This window comes from Maylandia zebra, linkage group LG9 (genome assembly GCF_041146795.1).
Source record: "Maylandia zebra isolate NMK-2024a linkage group LG9, Mzebra_GT3a, whole genome shotgun sequence".
Taxonomy (NCBI): Eukaryota; Metazoa; Chordata; class Actinopteri; order Cichliformes; family Cichlidae; genus Maylandia; species Maylandia zebra.
The window spans coordinates 32,306,511-32,326,974 of NC_135175.1; the positions used below are offsets into that span (position 1 = coordinate 32,306,511).

Genomic DNA, 20,464 nt, shown 5'->3' on the forward strand with positions numbered 1-20,464 from the left:
ATCCGACTCCCATCTAGCCGGGCTCCCCAACCTGCAGGGTTGATGGCAGATGATAGAACTACTCACTGTCCTTCTGCCTTCACATCAGTGAATTTTAAAGGTTCTTCTGCGAGGACCTGCAAAACTCCTTGATGGAGTTTGATCCTGAGCAGCTAAACTTTAAACTGTCTTTTAATAGATGTTGTATATTTTTAGTGACATCTTCTGGTTGAAAGTTTGCTACAACACCCAGCAGTTCAGCTCACATACAAACCTCAAGCACTCTTAAACTTGAGTAATAAAATGAAAGAATAAATATATGAATTTTGTATTTTAGCAATAAGTAAATGTTATTTTTTTGCACACTCAGTCACCTAAATCACCTCTTTCCTCCCAATTCTGATTCTCAGTTTGAACTTTAGCAGGTTGTGATGGCCATGTCTATGTGCCTAAATGCATTGATTTGCTGCCATATGATTGGCTGATAAGATATTTGCATTCATGAGCAGTTGAATAGGTGTACTTAACAGAGTGGCTGGTGATTGAATATTATACGTGATTTTGGTGTGCAGTTGTGAATCGATTTACTAAAAAACTACAAAAAGCATGACATGATTCTCTTGCACTGTTGCTCATGCTGGTTTATGAAAATGATATTTATTGATTAACATAATGTGATCTGCACTTGTGATTTGAATGCACTGAAAAGGTTTACCTACAAAGCTATGCTGGATCAGTAATCACAGGCACTCGGGAGTCCTACCTTTTTTTTTGTATAAATGAAATCAATGTTTTTAGTGTTTAGCGTGTGCGCATGTGTGAGGGGAGGACAGTTGCACTTGAATCCTGGATTGTGAGAGCAGCTAAAATAAAGAAAGACGCAGTAAAAGGTTTGGTAGCATTTCAGAGAATGACTCTTCCTGTGAAAAGTTGATGATTGACAAGTCATTCTTTTCTTCTTACCACACCTAGCTATTTCAAACACTTCCCTGAGTCATAGTTTGAAGACACTTGACAGCGTCACAAGCAAACAAACAAGCTCGATGAGTTTTGTTATGAGCTAGTAACATGTTGGTTCTTTTTTCAAACACTGATGAAGTAACAGGGAGGCAACTAGAACTGAACGAGCTAATGACTGGGATCAAGTCCATCGTGTTTTTGACCATCCTGAACTGTCGGTGGATAAAAGGAGTTGAGTGAGGTGTTATCTTATGCGTACATATGCATAATACCTTATTCTAACCATTATAACTAACCATTATCATGGTAGTTATTATGAATGGATCTAAACATACCAGGAAACAATATGGCAGGCTAAAGAGAAACAGTTCATTCTGTGGGCGTGGAGGCAGAAATCTAGAACGCCAAAACTACATGTTCTAAGAGAGACTTCTTTTTTCTTCTGTTATGAAGTTTGATTCAGCAGCAGGAATATGGAACTGAGCAGGATAATCGGGATCAAGTGTGTTGTTCTGGCTTTTCTGTGGACTCTTACAAATGGAGGTGAGTGAGGCTGCCATGACCGTCATTAACACAGGTGTGTTTCGGGTCATGGTGGTTTTTATTCAAAGAAAAAATGAACATGCCAGAAAATTAGACAAGGATTTTGAATTACAATAAGAAATGTATTAATATTTTGTTTGTACTCCTCAGAAAGTTTACATAGATGGTTGTCTGAAGGAGGTTTTTTTTACTTTGATGTTGCTTGACTAGTATTTTGTCTAGAAATCCAGTCTTCTGTTATGTTCCGTTATATAAACTTTAATGGCAGAAATTTCAGAGATATTTGTGCCCAAAGACTTTTTTTTCTCACATTTGTGTTATTTTGTATGTGCATCATTCATTAAGAGATGCCAGTGAGACTATGCTATGATGCATAGTTCAGATATGTGACACTGACAAAAGACAGAAGACCAAGCTGGAGCTGGAACAGTTGAAGATTTTTGTTGGCAGTGACCCGGATGGACAAGACAAGAAAAGGGTACATCAGACGCTTAGGTTGACACAACGTTAGAGACTCAAGTCTGAGATGGTTTGGACACATGTAGAGGAGGGATAGTGGGTATATTGGACAAGCGATGTTGAATATGGAGCTGCCAGGCAGGAAGAAAAGAGAATGAACATAGAGAAGGTTCACAGATGTAGAGAGAGAACATTCAAAGGAAGATGTGGAGGATATGGTGAGACAGAAGCAAAGAGAGCAGCTGAAAGAATCATTATCTATTCATCAAATTTGGAAAATCCTTGCGATTGATCTCTTGTGCATCATTTTTGACGTGTAACTAAATTTTAAACACTTAAGATAACGTTTTTTTGAATAGTGATTTGCTACAAAGTCCGAGTTCCTATTCACCTACTGTGTTAGTGTAAACTTCAAAAATGGCATCACATGAGAAATGTAGTTTTTGAATTTGACCTTCATGCCGGCGTGCATTCCAGCTGTCACATACTTTTGTTTTCTGTGTGGGAAAATGTGGAGTATGTAATGTTGCTACCAGAGTGACACATCTTTCAGCTATATCAGACTCAAACAGCATTGTGTTTATATTCAAGCAACCAGCTTGGTTTTGTATTTTCATAGTGTTTAATGTGGACACCAGGTTTTACTGGTGGAAAAACTAACTATTTTTAATTTAATTGTTGGATTTCAGAGAAATGTCCTCTAAGTTGAACTGTGTTGGGTGTCTCTTTGTGTTGCAGATACTGAGGTGTCCTGTGTTTTCCAGGAAAGTTGCATCTTACCCTGCAGTTTCCTGGGTAGCACTGATGCAGTTATTAGCTGGAGTCTGCTAAAGGCAAGACATGTTTCCATCCTCTCCTACAACTCCAAACAACACCAGCTTACACAACAGGATGAGCATTTTAGAGGCCGGGCATCATTATTCAAAGACCAGATATCCAACGGAAACGCCTCACTCCAGCTGACATCAGTGGAGTTTCAAGATGAAGGCAGATACAAATGTGCAACAGGGGGAAACAATGATTCATTTATCAGCCTAAAAGTGGACGGTACGAGAAACATACAGAAAACACAAGACACTTTTTTTTTACTATATATTTGCATGAAGATATATAGCAATCTTTGTCTTATAAACAAAAAACATTTCAAGACAAAATAATTTTTTTAGAGTGAATAATTCATAAAGTATATTTTTTATGGCAGCTCCAGTCCGTGAGGTCAACATTGAGAAGGCAGAAAACAGGATCACCTGCAGCTCTGAGGGGATCTACCCCGAACCTCTGCTCACCTGGTCCACCAGCCGTCAAACCGTCTTCAGGAGCACAACCATAGTCCAGCAGAGTGGACCGAACGGAGAACTTTATAACATTAAGAGTTCTGTCATATTCCCTGACACCAAACATGACTTCACTGATATGACCTACAGCTGCACTGTCACCACTCGCAGCAACAACAAAACAGCCATTTTGTCAAACCGCAACCTGAAAGAAGGTAAGTGTGTTTTAAGATTTGTGGTCAGTCAGTCAGACTTTTACCAACCAAATAAAAAAAATGTTCTGCAAAAATCTTCAGAATTTTTTATTAACAAAATACATATAATAGTTATTTATAGTTATTTATATTGATTATTAAATAAGTAAAATCAACACTTTTCATTTGTGTATGTGCGTGTCTGTGTGTGTTTGCTACAGGCATCGCTAAAGCCATGGTGGCAGGCGTCATCATGATTGCGGTAATCTTAGGCCTGATACCGATATGCTGCAATAAATTTAACAGTAAGGTAAAGACAAACAAACAGATATCAGGAAGGGTATCTACTTCTGAAATTTGGGGATCTGTTGTGTTGATGTGTTGAATTAATAATGCAACATTTTAGATGCACCAGAGCTGCTCAGTGCCAATGAGTGTGCTGCCTACAGTGGAAACAGGATCAATGGAGTTACAGGTACAGACAGGCACAGATGTTGCAATGAGCCCCCTTAATCTGACCAAACTTTACTTAGAACGTCCAAAATTTAATTCAAGCCATTTTAATTCTTTAAAATAAATAAATAAATAAATAATAATAATAAAAATAAAAAACCCTTTCGTTTCTTTTGCTTTTTTTTTTTTTTACCTTTTCAACTATGTTTCTGTAATGTTTGAAGTGTATATGGTAATCTAAATTCTAAACCATATTCTGTTTTAAAAAAAAAATAGTCCAACGTTGATCTTTTTTTCTTATAAAAATGAAACAAAATCCTAAAATAATGTATTTCTATGCTTTAACCCAACATGTGCAAGTTCAAAGGCAAAAGAGTAACAACACAGTGGAAGTATTTTAAAATGTTTAAAGTCATATGAAAAGGAAAACGTGCAACCCTTTAAAAATGATATTAAACTTATACAAAACCCTTTTTAGTACATGATTTAATAGCTGTACTACTTGCTATAGAACTAATATAAACTCTTGGATGACAAACTCTTCTTCAGTCCCATCAGGCTCAGCAGGTTCCTGATGCTGCAGAAATATCAAGTCAACTCGATTTGGTCCTGACAGAAAAAACTTCAGAGGAACTGAAAACACTGAGCGCTCCTGGGTAAATCTCTCTCTCGCCCGCTCTTTTTAATCCAGCGTATCTTTGGTTTGCTTTTTTGTTTATTCTTAATGTATTTCAGGACAGAATTCTTTATAATTTCATTTTGCAGTCACGACCATGAGGGAGATGATTTATTACCAAAGGCAGCGGCAGAACCCACAGAAATGTGAATCCTGTAGAAACACGGCCTCAGACAACGTGACCTCTCCATTTATTAAATGATTTTTAAATGTATCTGTTAAATGTACCTGAGTCAGTATCATTAAATGATGCTGATACACTCTGATGTCTTTTCTGTTCTCCATCAGTGACACTAATGCTCACTTTGCACATGTTGGTGAAGTTCTTTGATATTTTGAGGTTGAGATTACAGCGTATGGTTCCTCCTCTACCTCATCTACTCGATAAAATGATACAAAATAATTAAGCAGAAAGAAAATGTCACTCATTATATTTCATGACACATAAATTATGTGGCACGGTGGTTAGCACTGTTGCTGCAAAGCAAGAAGGTCCTGAGTTCAATTCCACCAACAGGCCGAGGTCGTGTGGAGTTTGCATGTTCTCCCCGTGTTTGCGTGGGTTCCCTCCGGGTACTCCGGCTTCCTCCCACCGTCCAAAGACATGCAGCTTGTGGGGATAGGTTAATTGAATAATCCAAATTACCACTAGGAGTGAATGTGCGAGTGAATGGTTGTCTGTCCCTGTGTGTTAGCCCTGCGACAGACTGGCGACCTGTCCAGGGTGTACCCCGCCTCTCGCCCTCTGACAGCTGGGATAGGCTCTGGCAATCCTGAAAAGGATAAGTGGAAGCGAATGGATGGATGGATAAATTAAAATGTTTACTTGTATAGTAGTTTTAGTTGGGGTTTTTTTGTTTTATTAAAAAACACAGTTTTGAAATCTGGAGGTTGTAAGCAGCACGTCTTCAGTGTTTTGTAAAAACATTCACAAATATTAAATGTTTAAGACCTGACTATGATTTACTGTTTTATTATTTGTTGAAAACTTACTTGCTTTTCTTACTGCTAATGTTTTTAGGGACTGTCACATGGTGTTTGTTGTTAATGCACCTTTTGGTGATCTACACCTTCATATAGTGACTTTATAAATTTTAATGTTTGCATTTAGAAGCATTAGTGCCATTTGGTTGTTCGTACTCTTACTGAGCTCATACGAGACTACAGCACTTGCAGTAAATGCAGTCATCAATACTGAGTTTATTGTAATGCCCACCCTGCTTACAGACTGGTGAAGGCTCTCATGCTCACAGTGACACCTACACATAACCTGATGTTAAATAGCAAATTTGGTTGTATTTAGCAAAACAAAAAAGTAAAATAAGTTTGACTTTACTAAACATATTTTTTAGTCTTAAGTACAAATTTCCTTTCTTAAAAAGTTTTCTTATTAAAAAAAATACAGTCTTGTCGAAACTTCATCTGATTCTGCATTTGGAACATTTTTTAAGTCAAGTGTAAATATGATTTTGTTTTGGAGGCTATGAAATGATCGAAGTTCAATTTAACTAAAGAATTTGAGATATAAGAATGTGCTTGCCTGTCAAACTTCAACAAACAACCATTATTCCCATAACGTGCAGGTATTGACCTAAATGACAGAAGAAAGAAGAAGTCCAATGAACAAAAAGTAAACCTTTATTGAAGCTGAAAAAAGTCCAAAATAGCAAAAAACCAGCAAAAACAAACAAAACCAAAAATGATATCCACAAAAACACTGAAGGGAGATAAATTGGGAGATTTGGATGGTGGAGACACGGTGGAGTCACCACCGGCTGTGAGAAGAGCTGACATACCAACTAACGGAGAACTGACACAAATAATTCACAAATAAGCTGAAAGCATGCACTGAATTCAAAACCCAAGCCAATGTCATCAACCTAACCCATAATAAGATTTATTACTTACTCATTTAAATATTAAATTACAACAGCTGTAATCATTGACAACATAACGGGTATAATAATTTACTATCTAAGCCATTTAAACAGGCAGAGCAGGAAGTCCACTGGGGAGGATAAAACCACCTCTTATCAACATTACAACATGCGCAGTAATCGATGCTGCAATCCTAAAGAGGCAAAGTTTGAGATTTCCTCATAGCAGCTTGCGGAGAGCTGCAACAAGTTGTGATTCTTTTTCTATGAAGCAAGAGAGCAAGAGAGGACCTGCTCTGCACTCTTAAACCTTAAGAAGCACTGAAGCTTCCCATTCACCTGTTGCGTTCATGCACTGATGCTTCACAGTGCTTCATTTGCTCTAAGGTGCCATCAAGTGGACAATAAATGTAAAACAGGCAGAGTGATTACAATGACACCATGGCTTTGGTGTGAATGTATGACTTAATGCTTTTTGTGAACTTCTAAATAATTCTGACCTTTTAAATATGGTGTGTGTGTGTTTATGCTACAATAGCAGGATCAAAAGAGAAGATTAGGAAAAAAGGATGCAATGAGTTTGTGTTACTGGGTTTGTAACTGTGCTTATGTTACTTATAAAAAGTGACTTTTAATTCATTAAAAAAGCTTTTCTTTTTCAGATGATTTCACCTGCTTTAGAAAATACTGGAGTGCAGAGATTTGTCTCAGGGAGCATGACTGGACTTGTTTTGGTTTCACCTCTTATCCAAGAGGCTTCTTCAGTTCAGGAAGTTAAGTTATCCAGCAAGTTTTTTACAAGTTCGCACATGTCTCTCTCTCTGACACACACAACAGCAAAAGTTTGCTTACCTTGTCCTGTTTTTTTTTGTTTGTTTGTTTGTTTGTTTGTTTGTTTGTTTTGAGTGCTGTTTGTTGTTAGAGTGTGTTTAGTTACAGATGCAGCAGTTTGACGCTCTTCTTCTCTCATTCACCAACCTATCCCTCACCACAGCACCCGGCATAATAACCACTCTGATCTTAGTTTGAATAATAAAAGGAATAAAAATGTAAAAAGACAAACAGGAGGAGCCCACAGAGAGTCTACAGTGCTGCTTGGTCCTCGTCTGCAGGACTGGGGTGTCCAACCAACAGCACAGTTTGCTACCTAACATAAACAGGCTGTAAGTGACTAAATGCAATAACATAATTAGAATGTGTCCATTTCTTTTTGAAGCACAGACTGAGAAGCTTCTAATATGCGCAGTTGTGACGATGAGGAGGAGGAAGCAGCACTGTTTCGTACAACAACAGCACATTTAGAAGTGAGCATCTCCTCATCAGCTGCTGCTTTACCAGAGTTAATGAAGACTGTGTTTTTAAAGCAGGGATCGAGCAGCGCTGCCAGTGATATGATGCTCATTTATTGTAAAATGTACAGCTTCTCCTTTAACCTCAGACTCTCTGGAGTATGGACAGTGGCCATTTCCTTCCTCCTCTGGTGCATGGTGCAGCTATGATAAAGGGGAATGACCTTTGGTGGCTCAACTGTGGCCTCATTAAATGAGGACAGCACTTTTAGACTTTCTAAAATATTTTTTTACTGTTCAGATGAGATGTTCTTATGGGACAACATCAGTGTGCTCCTGCAGGTTCCCTGGGGTCATAAACATGTTGGAGCATATGGTATGTGCTGTTCAAATATGTGTATCCATCTCTTTAATCATCCTTAAGCCGGCTGACCTGTTCGCTCCAACACATGTGTCAGCGTCTCCTATAAAATCAGTGAACAAAAAGTGATTTATTCAAGTGTCACTGCAGCAGCAACTTAAACAAAATGGCATCAGTTAGAATATTGCAATGACAAAAAAGCATATAATCCTTGCAGTGGTGCTGATAGAGGTTCACATATTTGCTGTTAAACTAACTACAGATGTCTTTGACACAGTGGCTGTGGGTTTGAATCATTATAGCTTATCTGTCCTTCACTACAGCTTTCAAAGCCTAAAGGAAATAATTTGCCAGTCTTGGAATGGCAAATATGAGGAAATGAGGTAAAATACTCACATGCACACCTGTCCTGTGGGAGAACATCAGTAGTGCTCAGAGCTTTAACAAGCTTTCTTTTTTTTCTTTCAATAACCAAGGCCTCATCCACTGCATTATTCTCCACTGATGACTACAAAACAAACAAACAAATACACAAATAATTCCATATCAGTTACAAATTTCACAATTAAAATATAAATTAATGTTGTTTAATACAAACATACCACACAATGTTACCTGAGCTGGTCTGGTTTTCATGGAGGGCTCTGTAATGTCAGATCAGGTGTTACTGTTGAGCTAAAACAACACTTCACCTTTAAATATACCGGAAATTAGAAGAAAGAAACTAGAACAAGGGATAAATGTCTTGTTACGTTTTTTTTATATTAATTATATAAATACTATTAATACTCATTTATAACTATGTGCATATTTTATTAGGTGACATCAGCTGAAAATGTTTCCATACAGGTGAAATTTATGGCTGCTTCCAAAAAAAGCTTGACCAGAGTGCAAACAAACTCATAATAAGTCCGCAGAATAAGGGTGGGGTCCACTCCGGAATACTGCAATTATTTCCTGAATCAGTCACGTGGTAGTGCGGCTTCGAGCGTCAAAGGTAGTGATGGGCAGATGAAGCCTCATGAAGCACTGAAGCTTTTCATCCAATTGGTTCACCCCAACGCGAAGCTTCTTGAAGCTTCATTTGCTCTAGCAGGACACCTACTGGACGTAAAAATAATAGCTGGCATGAATTTGAAGAGTGTGGCATTTTGCACACAGCCTGTAAATGTCAACAACAAAAGGAGTGTGTAAAACATCTATATTGTAGTGATGGCAGTATACTGTGTATATTTATGCTGGCAGTATGGAAAATGATTATTTGCGGCAAAGTTCGAACCGCTTCCTGAACCAGTCACGTGGTACAGCCGGGCAGCGAGGCTTCGGACGTCATCATTTTCAGCTCCTCCCATAAATGAAGCAAGCCTCGATACGCGCTTCGCGGAAACGCCCCCTCCATTACTCGACACACGCTTCGAAGCCTCGATACAGAACGTCCCATCACTAGTCAAAGGTACAACCCTCAAAAAAAAACGAAAGTAATTTCTGCGCAGTACTCGACAGAGAGGGACTCGTCTCTAAATGTTTTTCTTATTGTTTGTAACTCGGAAACTCGGTTTGCCGTTGATCAGCAGATGCCTCTTCTGCACGTTAGTGCAGGTGAAGTTACAAACTGTTAATATTAATTATTGTAAGGCGTGTCTCCGTGCTGACCTTGAACATTCAGGCGAAGTTTGATTAGCGTTTTCCTCATTCTCAGTGCGTTAATATGCACTACCTGACAGACAGGCTGGGTGAGTTTGAGATCCTTCAACATTAATGCGTCTGCAAACGGATAAAACAACAGGATCATGGCTGGGAACAAGTGCGCAGTGTTTCTGGTGCTCCTGACATTTACGTGGACTTTAACCGGAGGAGGTGAGTTAGCCATTTACTACACACACTAGCTTACTCCTGTGTAAACAGAAGTTACCTGGTTTTAATCTGAAAAAACTACTCGAGAAAACAAATACCAGGAAGTGCAACGAGAGAAACTCCAAAAAAAGCTGAATGTGTGAGGAGAGGCAGAAGTGTCATAACCAGAAACCAACAAATGTCTCCAAGACAGAACTTAGAAATAGGAAATGAACCTTTATTTGTGCTGAGGCAGCAGAACTGAGAACACAGCCCGAGAATAATATAATAGAAACAAACATGAAATAAGACTAAGTCTCGGCAATCTAAATGACAAGAATAGGAACAAACTAAGCAGAAAATATAATTGCCAACACAATAGCCAATGATAAACTCAAAACGTTGGGTCACAGAGCAGGATCATGACAAATAATGTTTGTGATTTATTTTCCTGAAAACTTTATTGTTAAATATTATCACTCTCAGTGAAATGGGAATGTGGTTTAAACAATCAGTTTGTATCTACATCTAAAACCTGCTGGTGACAGGAAAATAGAGAATATACGGTAGATCAGGGCTGGCTGTCACACTTCAGAATCAGAGAAACTTTATGAATCCCAGAGGGAAAATCAGTTGTCATAGCAGCAAATATACAATAAACAACAAACACTCATAGAGTAATGATAAATAAATATAAAGATAAATAGATGAATATAGGTATAAATATACATACAGTATATATTAATATAAAAGGACAAGTATGTGTGTCGTGGTGTCCAAAAGTGACAGGGTGTATTGAGGTGGGATTATTCTGGTCCACATGTGTGGATCTGACCCACATGAATGATTTAAAGAGTTTGATGGCAGCAGAAAGGAACGACCTCCTGCAACGTTCCCTCAGACAGCGAGGAACCTGTTGCTGAAACTGCTCTTCAGATTACCCAGTTTTTTATGGAGGGGGTGCGAGTCATTGTCCGTGATTGCCAGCATTCTGTCACCGATCACCTCCTCCATGGTGGCCAGCTTTATGCCAAGAAGAAACTCGACCTTCCTGATGAGTTTGTTCAGTCTGTTTGCATCCTTTGCTTTGATGCCTGCACCTCAGCACGCCACAGCACAGAAGAGAGTGCTCACAACAACAGACTAATCAAACATATAGAGCAGCCTGCTGCATACATTGAAGCATCTGAGCCTTTGTAGACCTGGTCTGGGCCCTCTGACCACCACCAGTGGTCAGAGGGCCCGGTGGCGCCAGTATCCGGCAGCCTCACCTCTGTCAGTGTGCCCCAGGGTGGCTGTGGCCATCACCTGTGTGTGAATGGGTGGATGGCTGGATGTGTAAAGCACTTTGGGGTCCTTAGGGACTAGAAAAAACACTATACAAACAAAGGCCATTTACAGTGGGGCAAAAAAGTATTTAGTCAGCCACCGATTGTGCAAGTTCCCCCACTTAAAATGATGACAGAGGTCAGTAATTTGCACCAGAGGTACACTTCAACTGTGAGAGACAGAATGTGAAAAAAAAATCCATGAATCCACATGGTAGGATTTGTAAAGAATTTATTCGTAAATTAGGGTGGAAAATAAGTATTTGGTCACCTCAAACAAGGAAAATCTCTGGCTCTCACAGACCTGTAACGTCTTCTGTAAGAAGCTTTTCTGTCCCCCACTCGTTACCTGTATGAATGGCAGCTGTTTGAACTCATCATCTGTATAAAAGACACCTGTCCACAGCCTCAAACAGTCAGACTCCAAACTCCGCCATGGCCAAGACCAAAGAGCTTTCGAAGGACACCAGGAAAAGTATTGTAGACCTGCACCAGACTGGGAAGAGTGAATCTACAATAGGCAAGCAGCTTGGTGTGAAAAAATCAACTGTGGGAGTAATCATCAGAAAATGGAAGACATACAAGACCACTGATAATCTCCCACGATCTGGGGCTCCATGCAAGATCTCATCCCGTGGGGTCAAAATGATCATGAGAACGGTGAGCAAAGATCCCAGAACCACACGGGGGGACCTGGTGAATGACCTGCAGAGAGCTGGGACCAAAGTAACAAAGGTCACCATCAGTAACACACTACAACGGCAGGGAATCAAATCCCGCAGTGCCAGACGTGTTCCGCTGCTGAAGCCAGTGCATGTCCAGGCCCGTCTGAAGTTTGCCAGAGAGCACATGGATGATACAGCAGAGGATTGGGAGAATGTCATGTGGTCAGATGAAACCAAAGTAGAACTTTTTGGTATAAACTCAACTCGTCGTGTTTGGAGGAAGAAGAATACTGAGTTGCATCCCAAGAACACCATACCTACTGTGAAGCATGGGGGTGGAAACATCATGCTATGGGGCTGTTTTTCTGTCAAGGGGACAGGACGACTGATCCGTGTTAAGGACAGAATGAATGGGGCCATGTATCGTGAGATTTTGAGCCAAAACCTCCTTCCATCAGTGAGAACTTTGAAGATGAAACGAGGCTGGGTCTTCCAACATGACAATGATCCAAAACACACCGCCCGGGCAACAAAGGAGTGGCTCCGTAAGAAGCATTTGAAAGTCCTGGAGTGGCCTAGCCAGTCTCCAGACCTCAACCCCATAGAAAATCTGTGGCGGGAGTTGAAAGTCCGTGTTGCTCGGCGACAGCCCCAAAACATCACTGCTCTCGAGAAGATCTGCATGGAGGAATGGGCCAAAATACCAGCTACTGTGTGTGCAAACCTGGTAAAGACCTATAGTAAACGTTTGACCTCTGTTATTGCCAACAAAGGTTATTTTACAAAGTATTGAGTTGTATTTTTGTTATTGACCAAATACTTATTTTCCACCCTGATTTACGAATAAATTCTTTACAAATCCTACAATGTGGATTCATGGATTTTTTTTCACATTCTGTCTCTCACAGTTGAAGTGTACCTCTGGTGCAAATTACTGACCTCTGTCATCATTTTAGGTGGGGGAACTTGCACAATCGGTGGCTGACTAAATACTTTTTTGCCCCACTGTACCATTTACCATAGTAGAAAGCAAAGCCGGCTCAGTCCCTTTTTGTAGGCAGCGTCCGTGTTGGCAGACCGCTCCAGCTTGTGATCCAGTTGAACTCCCAGATGCTTACAGGATATTTCAACATTAGTTCCACCAATGCAGACAGGGGAGGGTCAGGATCTGTTTCTGCCAAAGTCCACCACCAGCTCCTTTGTTTTGGTCGCATTCAGCTTCAGGTGGTTCACGTCACACCACCTCATGAAGTGACCAATCAGTCCTCTGTACTCCTCTTCCCTTCCCATCTCCACACTTCCAATAATGGCCATGTCATCTGACAAGTTTATGTGATGTACTTGAAGTCGAATGTATAGATGGTAAAGAGGAAAGGGGACAGAATAGTTCCCTGGGGTGCTGCTATGTTCCTGTTCAGACTCTCTGACACACAACTCTGCAGCCTCACAAACTGTGGTCTGCCTATCAGGTAGTTGCTGATCCAGTGGAGCCTCCATCTGCATAGCCTCCAACTTCTCTCTCAGCTGGATTGTGTTAAAGGCGCTAGAGAAGTTGAAAAACATTATCCGAACCGTGGTGTTGGGTCTGTCGAGGGAGGAATACGCTCTCTTACAGAAACATCTTTTAATAACAGTTCCTTTAATTAGATCGAAGTTCAGAGTTCTGGCTCGAAATGGGCGTCCTTTACATTTTTGCTGTTATTGTTACAAAAAGAAATTAAATTAGTTATCGATGGGCTTTTCAGTAGAAAATGGAGATTAAAAAATGAAGTCTAAGTTTTATTTTATTTTTCAAATAGAGACATCAGTAAGTTTAGAAATGAACACGTTCTCATACTCATTATATTTAAACAATGGATTTGAACCAGTAGTAATGATTGTGAATTATTCCCTATGGGAACTGAAATGACAGAATTTATGGTGCTCGATCTTTGGGATCCACATTTTAAGGTTGCTGGTCTTGATCCCTGTGCCTCACTCAGACCCACATGAGTCAGTCATGACAGATGTTTTTTCCTCTGGAGTCACAGGGACACAATCTTTCTAAGATCAGTTTTGGACAACACAACAAAGCAATGTTTCCATGTGTCGGCTCAACACGAAACCTTCTGCCAACAAGGAAACAAACAAAAACATCCCTGCCTTTACATGCCTCACTCTAAAAACATTATCACACGTCTCATATTTTTAATAAATCAGGTCAAAGGTCACTTGGTAAAATAACTATAATGATTATACAGAGAAACCAAACTACATACACATTTAAAATGATGCGCTGACTTTGGCATCACTGCTGTAAATTAAATCTGTTCTTAAGAACTCTAAAAGATTGTTGGAGAACCTGTTTAACTGAAACCAAGTTACTGTTTTTCTGGAGTCAGCTGGAAAGAGCAGAGACATTAGCCTGTGGCACAGGGAAAGTCTTCAGTCTGCAGTTTACAATTCTTACTTTGTAATTTACTGTATTTTCATGTTTAAATTTATTGGGCTCCTGATGATTTTTTGTTTTAGATACTTTTCTGTTTTCAGCTTCTGTCTTGATTTTTATTTGTCTCTGGTGTTGCTCTCAGTTTTGTCTGAAGTCCTTCTAATGTCCGTCTGAGTTTTCCTTGAATGTTGTCTCATTCATCCATCCGAGCCTCCTTTAAGTATTTTCTTTTCCTATTTCCTGTTTTACTTTGATAGTTGTCTTTTGCTTCTTGCTTTGGTTCGTCCATGATCGTCTTCACCTGTGATGCACATTCACTGCACATTTCTCTTTGACTCCATCTTTGTATCTTTGTCCCTCCCACTAAATCTGAGCTAATGGGGAAAAAAAGACACAAGCTGGGAGGAGAAAGGATTGGAATGGCTTGTATAATTCAGAAATTATCAAATGAGGAATTGAAACCAGTCGACGTGGCATAGTAAGATTGTTTTCAGGGTCAGTAGTAGTCTGTACTACGGCTGTAGTCCTGTCAGCTCAGAGTCATTTGGTGGTGGAGGAAGGGTTATATTATTTCTGGGGGACTACTAGGTTTGACATTTAATTCTATATATGCATTTGCTTATCCCACACTCAATAAAACATTACTTAACAACCCAAATTTTCACTCTAAAGCATCTAAAAATGATTTGAGCTGCAGATCTTACTTTATGATCATGTGTCTCTAGCTGTTGTTGCAGATACCGATGTGTCCTGCATTTTCATGGAGACCTGCATGCTGCCATGCAGCTCTGAGGGAGGCACTGCAGTCATTCACTGGTTCCAGCAATCAGCAGGAAACCGTTTTGTTCATTCATTCTATGAAGGCAAAGACCAGCTTGGACTGCAGAACCAGCGCTTCAGAGGCAGGACGTCACTGTTCAGCGACCAGATCTCCTCAGGAAACGCCTCACTCCTGCTGACAAAGGTGGAGGTTCAGGATGAAGGGAGATACAAGTGCTACACCAGCACTGAAAATGGAATCAAAGAATCATTTATCAATTTAAAAATGGATGGTACGTGACACACAATGCATTCATTTTAAAGAAATGTATGTTTTTAATCTTCATTTTCTCCAAGTGTATGTATAAATGTTTCTACTTATATTCAGATATTTTTTGCAGAAATAGCTCTAGTTAAAATATAAATAAAAAACAATATCATGTACCATGCATGTATGTATTGACTGTGAATAAAGTTTAAGGTCATGGCGTTAGATCTAGTATATATCTGCAAGTAAAAGACCTGCAAAGAAAATGCAGCTACTGATGCAGTCCAGAAAATGTATGAGAATAAAGAAAAGCACTACAATTAGTCTTTTGATGAAACACTTGATTTAATGACAAAGATGTCCTGCTCATAAAAAGTTCAGTTAAAATACATCATTCGGTGTAGAAAAATCGAGCACTGGTAACACTTGACTATATTTCTCCTTTTCAGCTTTTTCACCGTACTTGCTTTATAAATGCTAAAAAAAGAACCCATAAAGATATGTGAACATAAACTCTGTCTTTCTTTTCTTTTTTCTGCAGCTCCAGTCCATGAAGTCGACATTCAGCGGGAAGGAAACACACTCACCTGTTGTTCAGAGGGGATCTACCCTGAACCTAAGCTCACCTGGTCCACCAGTCCTCCCTCCAATGTGAACAGCAAGTGCAACACCAGGATGCAGGAGACTGAGCAACACCTCTACAACATCAGTAGCTCTGTGACACCTTCAGACAGCGAAACTGATCTGACCTTCAGCTGCACCATCAGCACTCGCCGTAGCAAGAGGAGTGTAACTTGGCCCTCCACCTCATCTAAACAAAGTAAGCAGTGAAGACAATAATGTTGTAATATGATGTACTGTATGTTAAATTCACCTTAATCCTAAAATGACATCAGATAATGTTTTGTCATACAAGAAGGAAATCCACACAGAGTGTTGAAATCAATTTTAACTCTGCAAACCATGATTCACAAAATAGATGAATAATAAATTCACATTGTTTGTAATTGGAATTAAAAAAAATGAGAAATTAATTAATTGTATAGTTTTGGCTACATCTTGATTTTTTGTGTGTAATTTATTGAGTTTTATCAGGAAAAAAATCTCTCTGAACTCTCGAAAACTCATAAAATCTCATCTGTCAAATATGATGTATGAGTGTGATACATGATATGATCGGTGTTACATATGGGCTCAAATTGTGCTCATAAATATTTTAAACTTGTAAATCAAATGTGTACTGAGTCCTGATGAGAATTTGTGTGTGTTTGTAAAACACAAGTTACAGTTTTTTACAGTTTTACACGTAGTTTTTTGCTTTGTATCTGTAACCAGACCTCAACAAAAAAACAATTTGTAACTTGTGTAATTATTTTTACAAACACAAATTCTCATCTATAGATGCACAGACATAAAATTGTCAGATATTTTGGTTTACAAGGTTACAAAACTCACAACTACAAAGTACAAAATATTTATGACCGCAATTTGTGTTACGGGGTCAATTTTCTTTAACATACATGTGCAATGCAGCGTTCTCACATATAGTTTAGACCTTAATCGGTTAATGATCAAGTTTAGTGTTATTTACACGTTTTTATCAAGTTTTATGCAGTTAAACACAAACTCTGATTTCATTATATTCTAATAATATTATTCTAATTAAACCACATTCTGATGATAAAGCAAAAATAATAATAATGATGATGTAGTGGGACATGGGTGCTTATCCCATTCAGAGCCATGATGAGGTTTGAGCCAAAAGACATTTTAAGTGATTCTGTTTCTTCTGTTTCAGGTAATTCAGGAGCTACTGTAGCAGGAGTGATTACAGGCATCGTGATTACAGGAGTAGTAGCAGCAGTAGGCTTCGTGCTGTATAAGCGCAGAAAGGTAAATAACTTTCTCCCTTCACTTTGCAGTTCAGTTTGTTTATGTTATTTATACTGATTATGTTTTTTTTCCTCAGAGCAACACCAACAAAACACATACGTGAGTAAATCTTGTTTGAACTACACTAAATAAAAAATGACTTGTTTGAAAACAGTGTTATGGTCATGGAGATAAAACCAGATGTCTATAATGAATGAAATTAAACTGCTGTCGAGTCAAAATGATTTAGTAGTGAGTCAGACTGAAGCAACAACATCCATGACATGAAAACAGAAAATCAGACGAAGCACATTCAGATTGATGTGGTGATTTTTTTTTTGACTGTATATGTTTTTTTATTATTCATAATGATGACATGTTTCTAAATGGTCTCTTTTCATCTTTTTGACAGTGACACTGAACTTAAGGTGGAGCTGAATAGAAGCTCTGCCACGAAACATCTGACATCCCCCAAGCAGACCCCAGCAGCTCTGCTTCAGCCCTGCACTGAACCCTCCTGAGTGTTGGATCTCTGCTCAGTAAAGCAAAAACTTTCATAAGTGAAAAACCTGCTGAAAACGACATTCAAATGAGTTACTTAGTTACTCATACGTGCACTGAGGAGCAAGGACACTTTTTTTTAAATTCTGTTTTCATCTATGCTGATTCTTGGTCATAACCTAAATATTTTGATATGCCTCCTTCTGGACCTTTGATTTTTGGTTGTGCAGCACAAAGAAGAATGTTGCAAAAAAGAAGAGATGAGTCTCAGTCACAGAGGCAGCTTTGATTTGTTTGTCAAAAACTGCTGATAAACTTGAGTTTAGCTACTAGCTGAGCTGGTAGCTTTTCAACATGTTCTTCTACTGTGGAACGAAAAAATGATATTAAGCACTGCAGACAGTTTTAGATGATGTGAGACATACTTTTTTTTTTCTTGTTATTTGTGTTTACATATGATTGATTTGTTTTATGCAGTTTAACATAAATGTAAATGTCTGAAACTGACATCCTGCACAGTGTTTACAGCTACTAACTATTTTCAGTCCTTAATGGGCTGAGATGAGGGACCGTTTAATTTAAGTGCAGCAGACATCATTTCAAACTTCAGAGATGATCAAGTTTGCAGCTGTTGTTTGAGTCATCTGGCATTTAATAAACACAGAGGGGGGACCGTCAAGCTGCTGGAAGAACCATGCAGAACATCTTAAGGTGGATTTGTACTGTATTGTAGTAAAAATACACTGTCACCAGGACAGGATCTCACCTGCTGTGTCTCGGAGGGCAGCTAAAAATAAAAGGTGGGTGAGAGAAAGACCTGAGGAGTGTAGAGGAATTTCTTTTATTCATGTATTATTTTACTGTATAATGCCTTGGTGCCACTGGGTTTTAGTATGGCTCAATGTCTCACACATTCATGCCATTGAACAGCCGGGTGATTGTTGGTGGAAGCAGACAACTTCACAGGAAGAGTCTTTTGTCTCTTCAACGACTGTGAGAGGTAGCAAGGGAGTGTGAACCTTTCTTTGGGGGAAAGGCCAATGGTCTGAAGCAGCTATGTCCTGCTTTTTGTTCCTGTAGGGGGTATTTAACCCAGGGCCATGCTGGGCTGGCGACACTGCTGACTGTCTGCCCCAGCGATGGCTTCTCTCACCAAGCTTGGCTTTTTGATCTTTTTTTGATTAAAGGATGTTAGCTACAATCCACCGTTTGTCTGCAGGCTTTATTAAATGGAAACTTCCACAACAGGAGCAGCAACTAGTAACTCGTAGGTTCTTGTGTCTTTTCAAATGCTGCCATCTCGAAAATGAATGTTTTGTGTGTATGTGTGTGTATATAATGCATAAGAAACTTCACTAAATAAACAACTTGACTAAAATATATTAAGAACAATTTTTTTCAGTCCATGTTTAGTAGCTGAAGATGGTTTCTGCAGTTCCTGCAGGAAGACACACACACAAAAACAGACTTACTCCAAAATGTAGTTTATTGGACCAAGGGAGGAACTACAGCAGTTTAGAACAATTAAAAACAATTAATTTAGAGAAATTTAGGACCTCATGTAGGTTACAGGCTTCCTATCAGTGGCCTTTACTTTTTTGAACACCACTGATTATATTAGAACCTTCTTATACTAACACAGCTGTGATGAAGATTAGTTAAGATTTTTCAAACTGTAAGAGATAACCATAGATCTTTAACTTTTTTAAAGCTTGTCCGACCAAAGTTATTCAAACATCTAGGTGAAGGCAGGTTAAATTAGATGAGCTTTGTTACTTCCTAGTGGATAAGAAGAGGTGAGTGAGGCATTACTGACTTCCGAAAAGACTAAACTTCATTCTCTAAACCAAATTCTCAGTGGCCTAAACTTAGTAGTTGAATAAAATCTTCTTTTGTCCAAACCTTAAACACTGTTCAGGGTCTTAGGCACAATCTGCAAAACTCATACTCTTTTTTTCAAAACCTTAAACACATGCTCAGTCAATAAACACATTTAACACTTGTATAACAGCTGTCATCTTTTACACACAGCAACGAACAATTGAACAGGCGTGTTTCTAATGATTTAATCAGACCAACTGAACAGGATAAAAGTCCGTTTGAGGGGGGAGGACGACCAAGAGAAGTCATTACTGATGAAATTCAGGCAACTATTGCACACCATGTCCTTGTTCATGGAATGACAACGAGGGAAGCAGGATAAGGAGTCCAACGCAACCCTACTGTTACTGTAGGCTAGTAGTTGCAGTTGCAACTCTTGCAATATGACAATATGAGGCATGCTTTTAGAAAATGTGTGTAAACAATTGGGAAAAACTGTAATTGCAATGATCTCTTCGCAGTTATGTGGTTTACATCTAAGAAAAACAAACCAGGAAACCTCTCGGTTCAGTCGGCGTGGGCACGAAGCCGGAAACATTCCTGCATACTTGCGTAGCGAGAGCTACATGTTCCTTAGAAAACTAGGTGGCAAACATCAGGCAGCAGTTCTTGTTGTACAACCAGCTGTACAGTTTTTCTTTACATGTCTTTCTTTACATCGTTTCTCATAATGCTTTCATTTCATTATTTCCGTGTTCTCTGGCTCCTCCTGGAGTGTGGGAGCAGGCTATGTAGACAGTAATTATGGTCTTAGTACTAATTATCATTTTAAGCCAAAAATAAGTAAAATTAAATGTGACACAGTTCTGTTGTAATTAATTACCATCCTCCCTTCTTTGATAGAGCTATTTGGACTGGATGCTA

General features: G+C 39.1%; 1 protein-coding gene and 2 long non-coding RNA genes across 7 annotated transcripts; 2 read left to right on the plus strand and 1 right to left on the minus strand.

Moving 5' to 3' along the window:
- The first annotated feature begins 1,057 nt into the window (after nucleotides 1-1,057).
- LOC101466245 (programmed cell death 1 ligand 1) lies at nucleotides 1,058-5,494 on the plus strand. 2 transcript variants are annotated; one of them, XM_076888355.1, is made up of 8 exons: nucleotides 1,058-1,288; nucleotides 1,393-1,482; nucleotides 2,680-2,988; nucleotides 3,143-3,430; nucleotides 3,631-3,719; nucleotides 3,816-3,884; nucleotides 4,412-4,518; nucleotides 4,628-5,494. In XM_076888355.1, the coding sequence occupies exons 2-8, from the start codon at nucleotides 1,413-1,415 to the stop codon at nucleotides 4,686-4,688; spliced, it is 993 nt and encodes a 330-aa protein (XP_076744470.1). In that variant the 5' UTR covers nucleotides 1,058-1,288; nucleotides 1,393-1,412; the 3' UTR covers nucleotides 4,689-5,494. The 2 variants fall into 2 exon arrangements, with proteins under 2 accessions (XP_076744470.1, XP_076744471.1); XM_076888356.1 differs by having other exon boundaries at nucleotides 1,059-1,482; nucleotides 2,706-2,988.
- A 1,995-nt stretch (nucleotides 5,495-7,489) lies between these two features.
- LOC143420355 (uncharacterized) lies at nucleotides 7,490-8,762 on the minus strand. Of its 2 annotated transcripts, none has more exons than XR_013100173.1 (3): nucleotides 8,681-8,762; nucleotides 8,470-8,573; nucleotides 7,490-8,168 (listed from the first exon to the last, which is right to left on the minus strand). It is a non-coding gene; the product is annotated as an uncharacterized LOC143420355 (long non-coding RNA). The 2 variants fall into 2 exon arrangements; XR_013100174.1 differs by having other exon boundaries at nucleotides 8,668-8,718.
- On the plus strand, nucleotides 7,559-19,099 carry LOC101465749 (V-set domain-containing T-cell activation inhibitor 1). Of its 3 annotated transcripts, none has more exons than XR_013100172.1 (6): nucleotides 7,559-7,578; nucleotides 15,045-15,371; nucleotides 15,888-16,166; nucleotides 17,145-17,239; nucleotides 17,316-17,338; nucleotides 17,631-19,099. It is a non-coding gene; the product is annotated as a V-set domain-containing T-cell activation inhibitor 1 (long non-coding RNA). The 3 variants fall into 3 exon arrangements; XR_013100171.1 differs by lacking the exon at nucleotides 7,559-7,578 and adding an exon at nucleotides 9,107-9,922; XR_003024543.2 differs by lacking the exon at nucleotides 7,559-7,578 and adding an exon at nucleotides 9,107-9,922 and having other exon boundaries at nucleotides 15,057-15,371.
- Nucleotides 19,100-20,464: the final 1,365 nt, after the last annotated feature.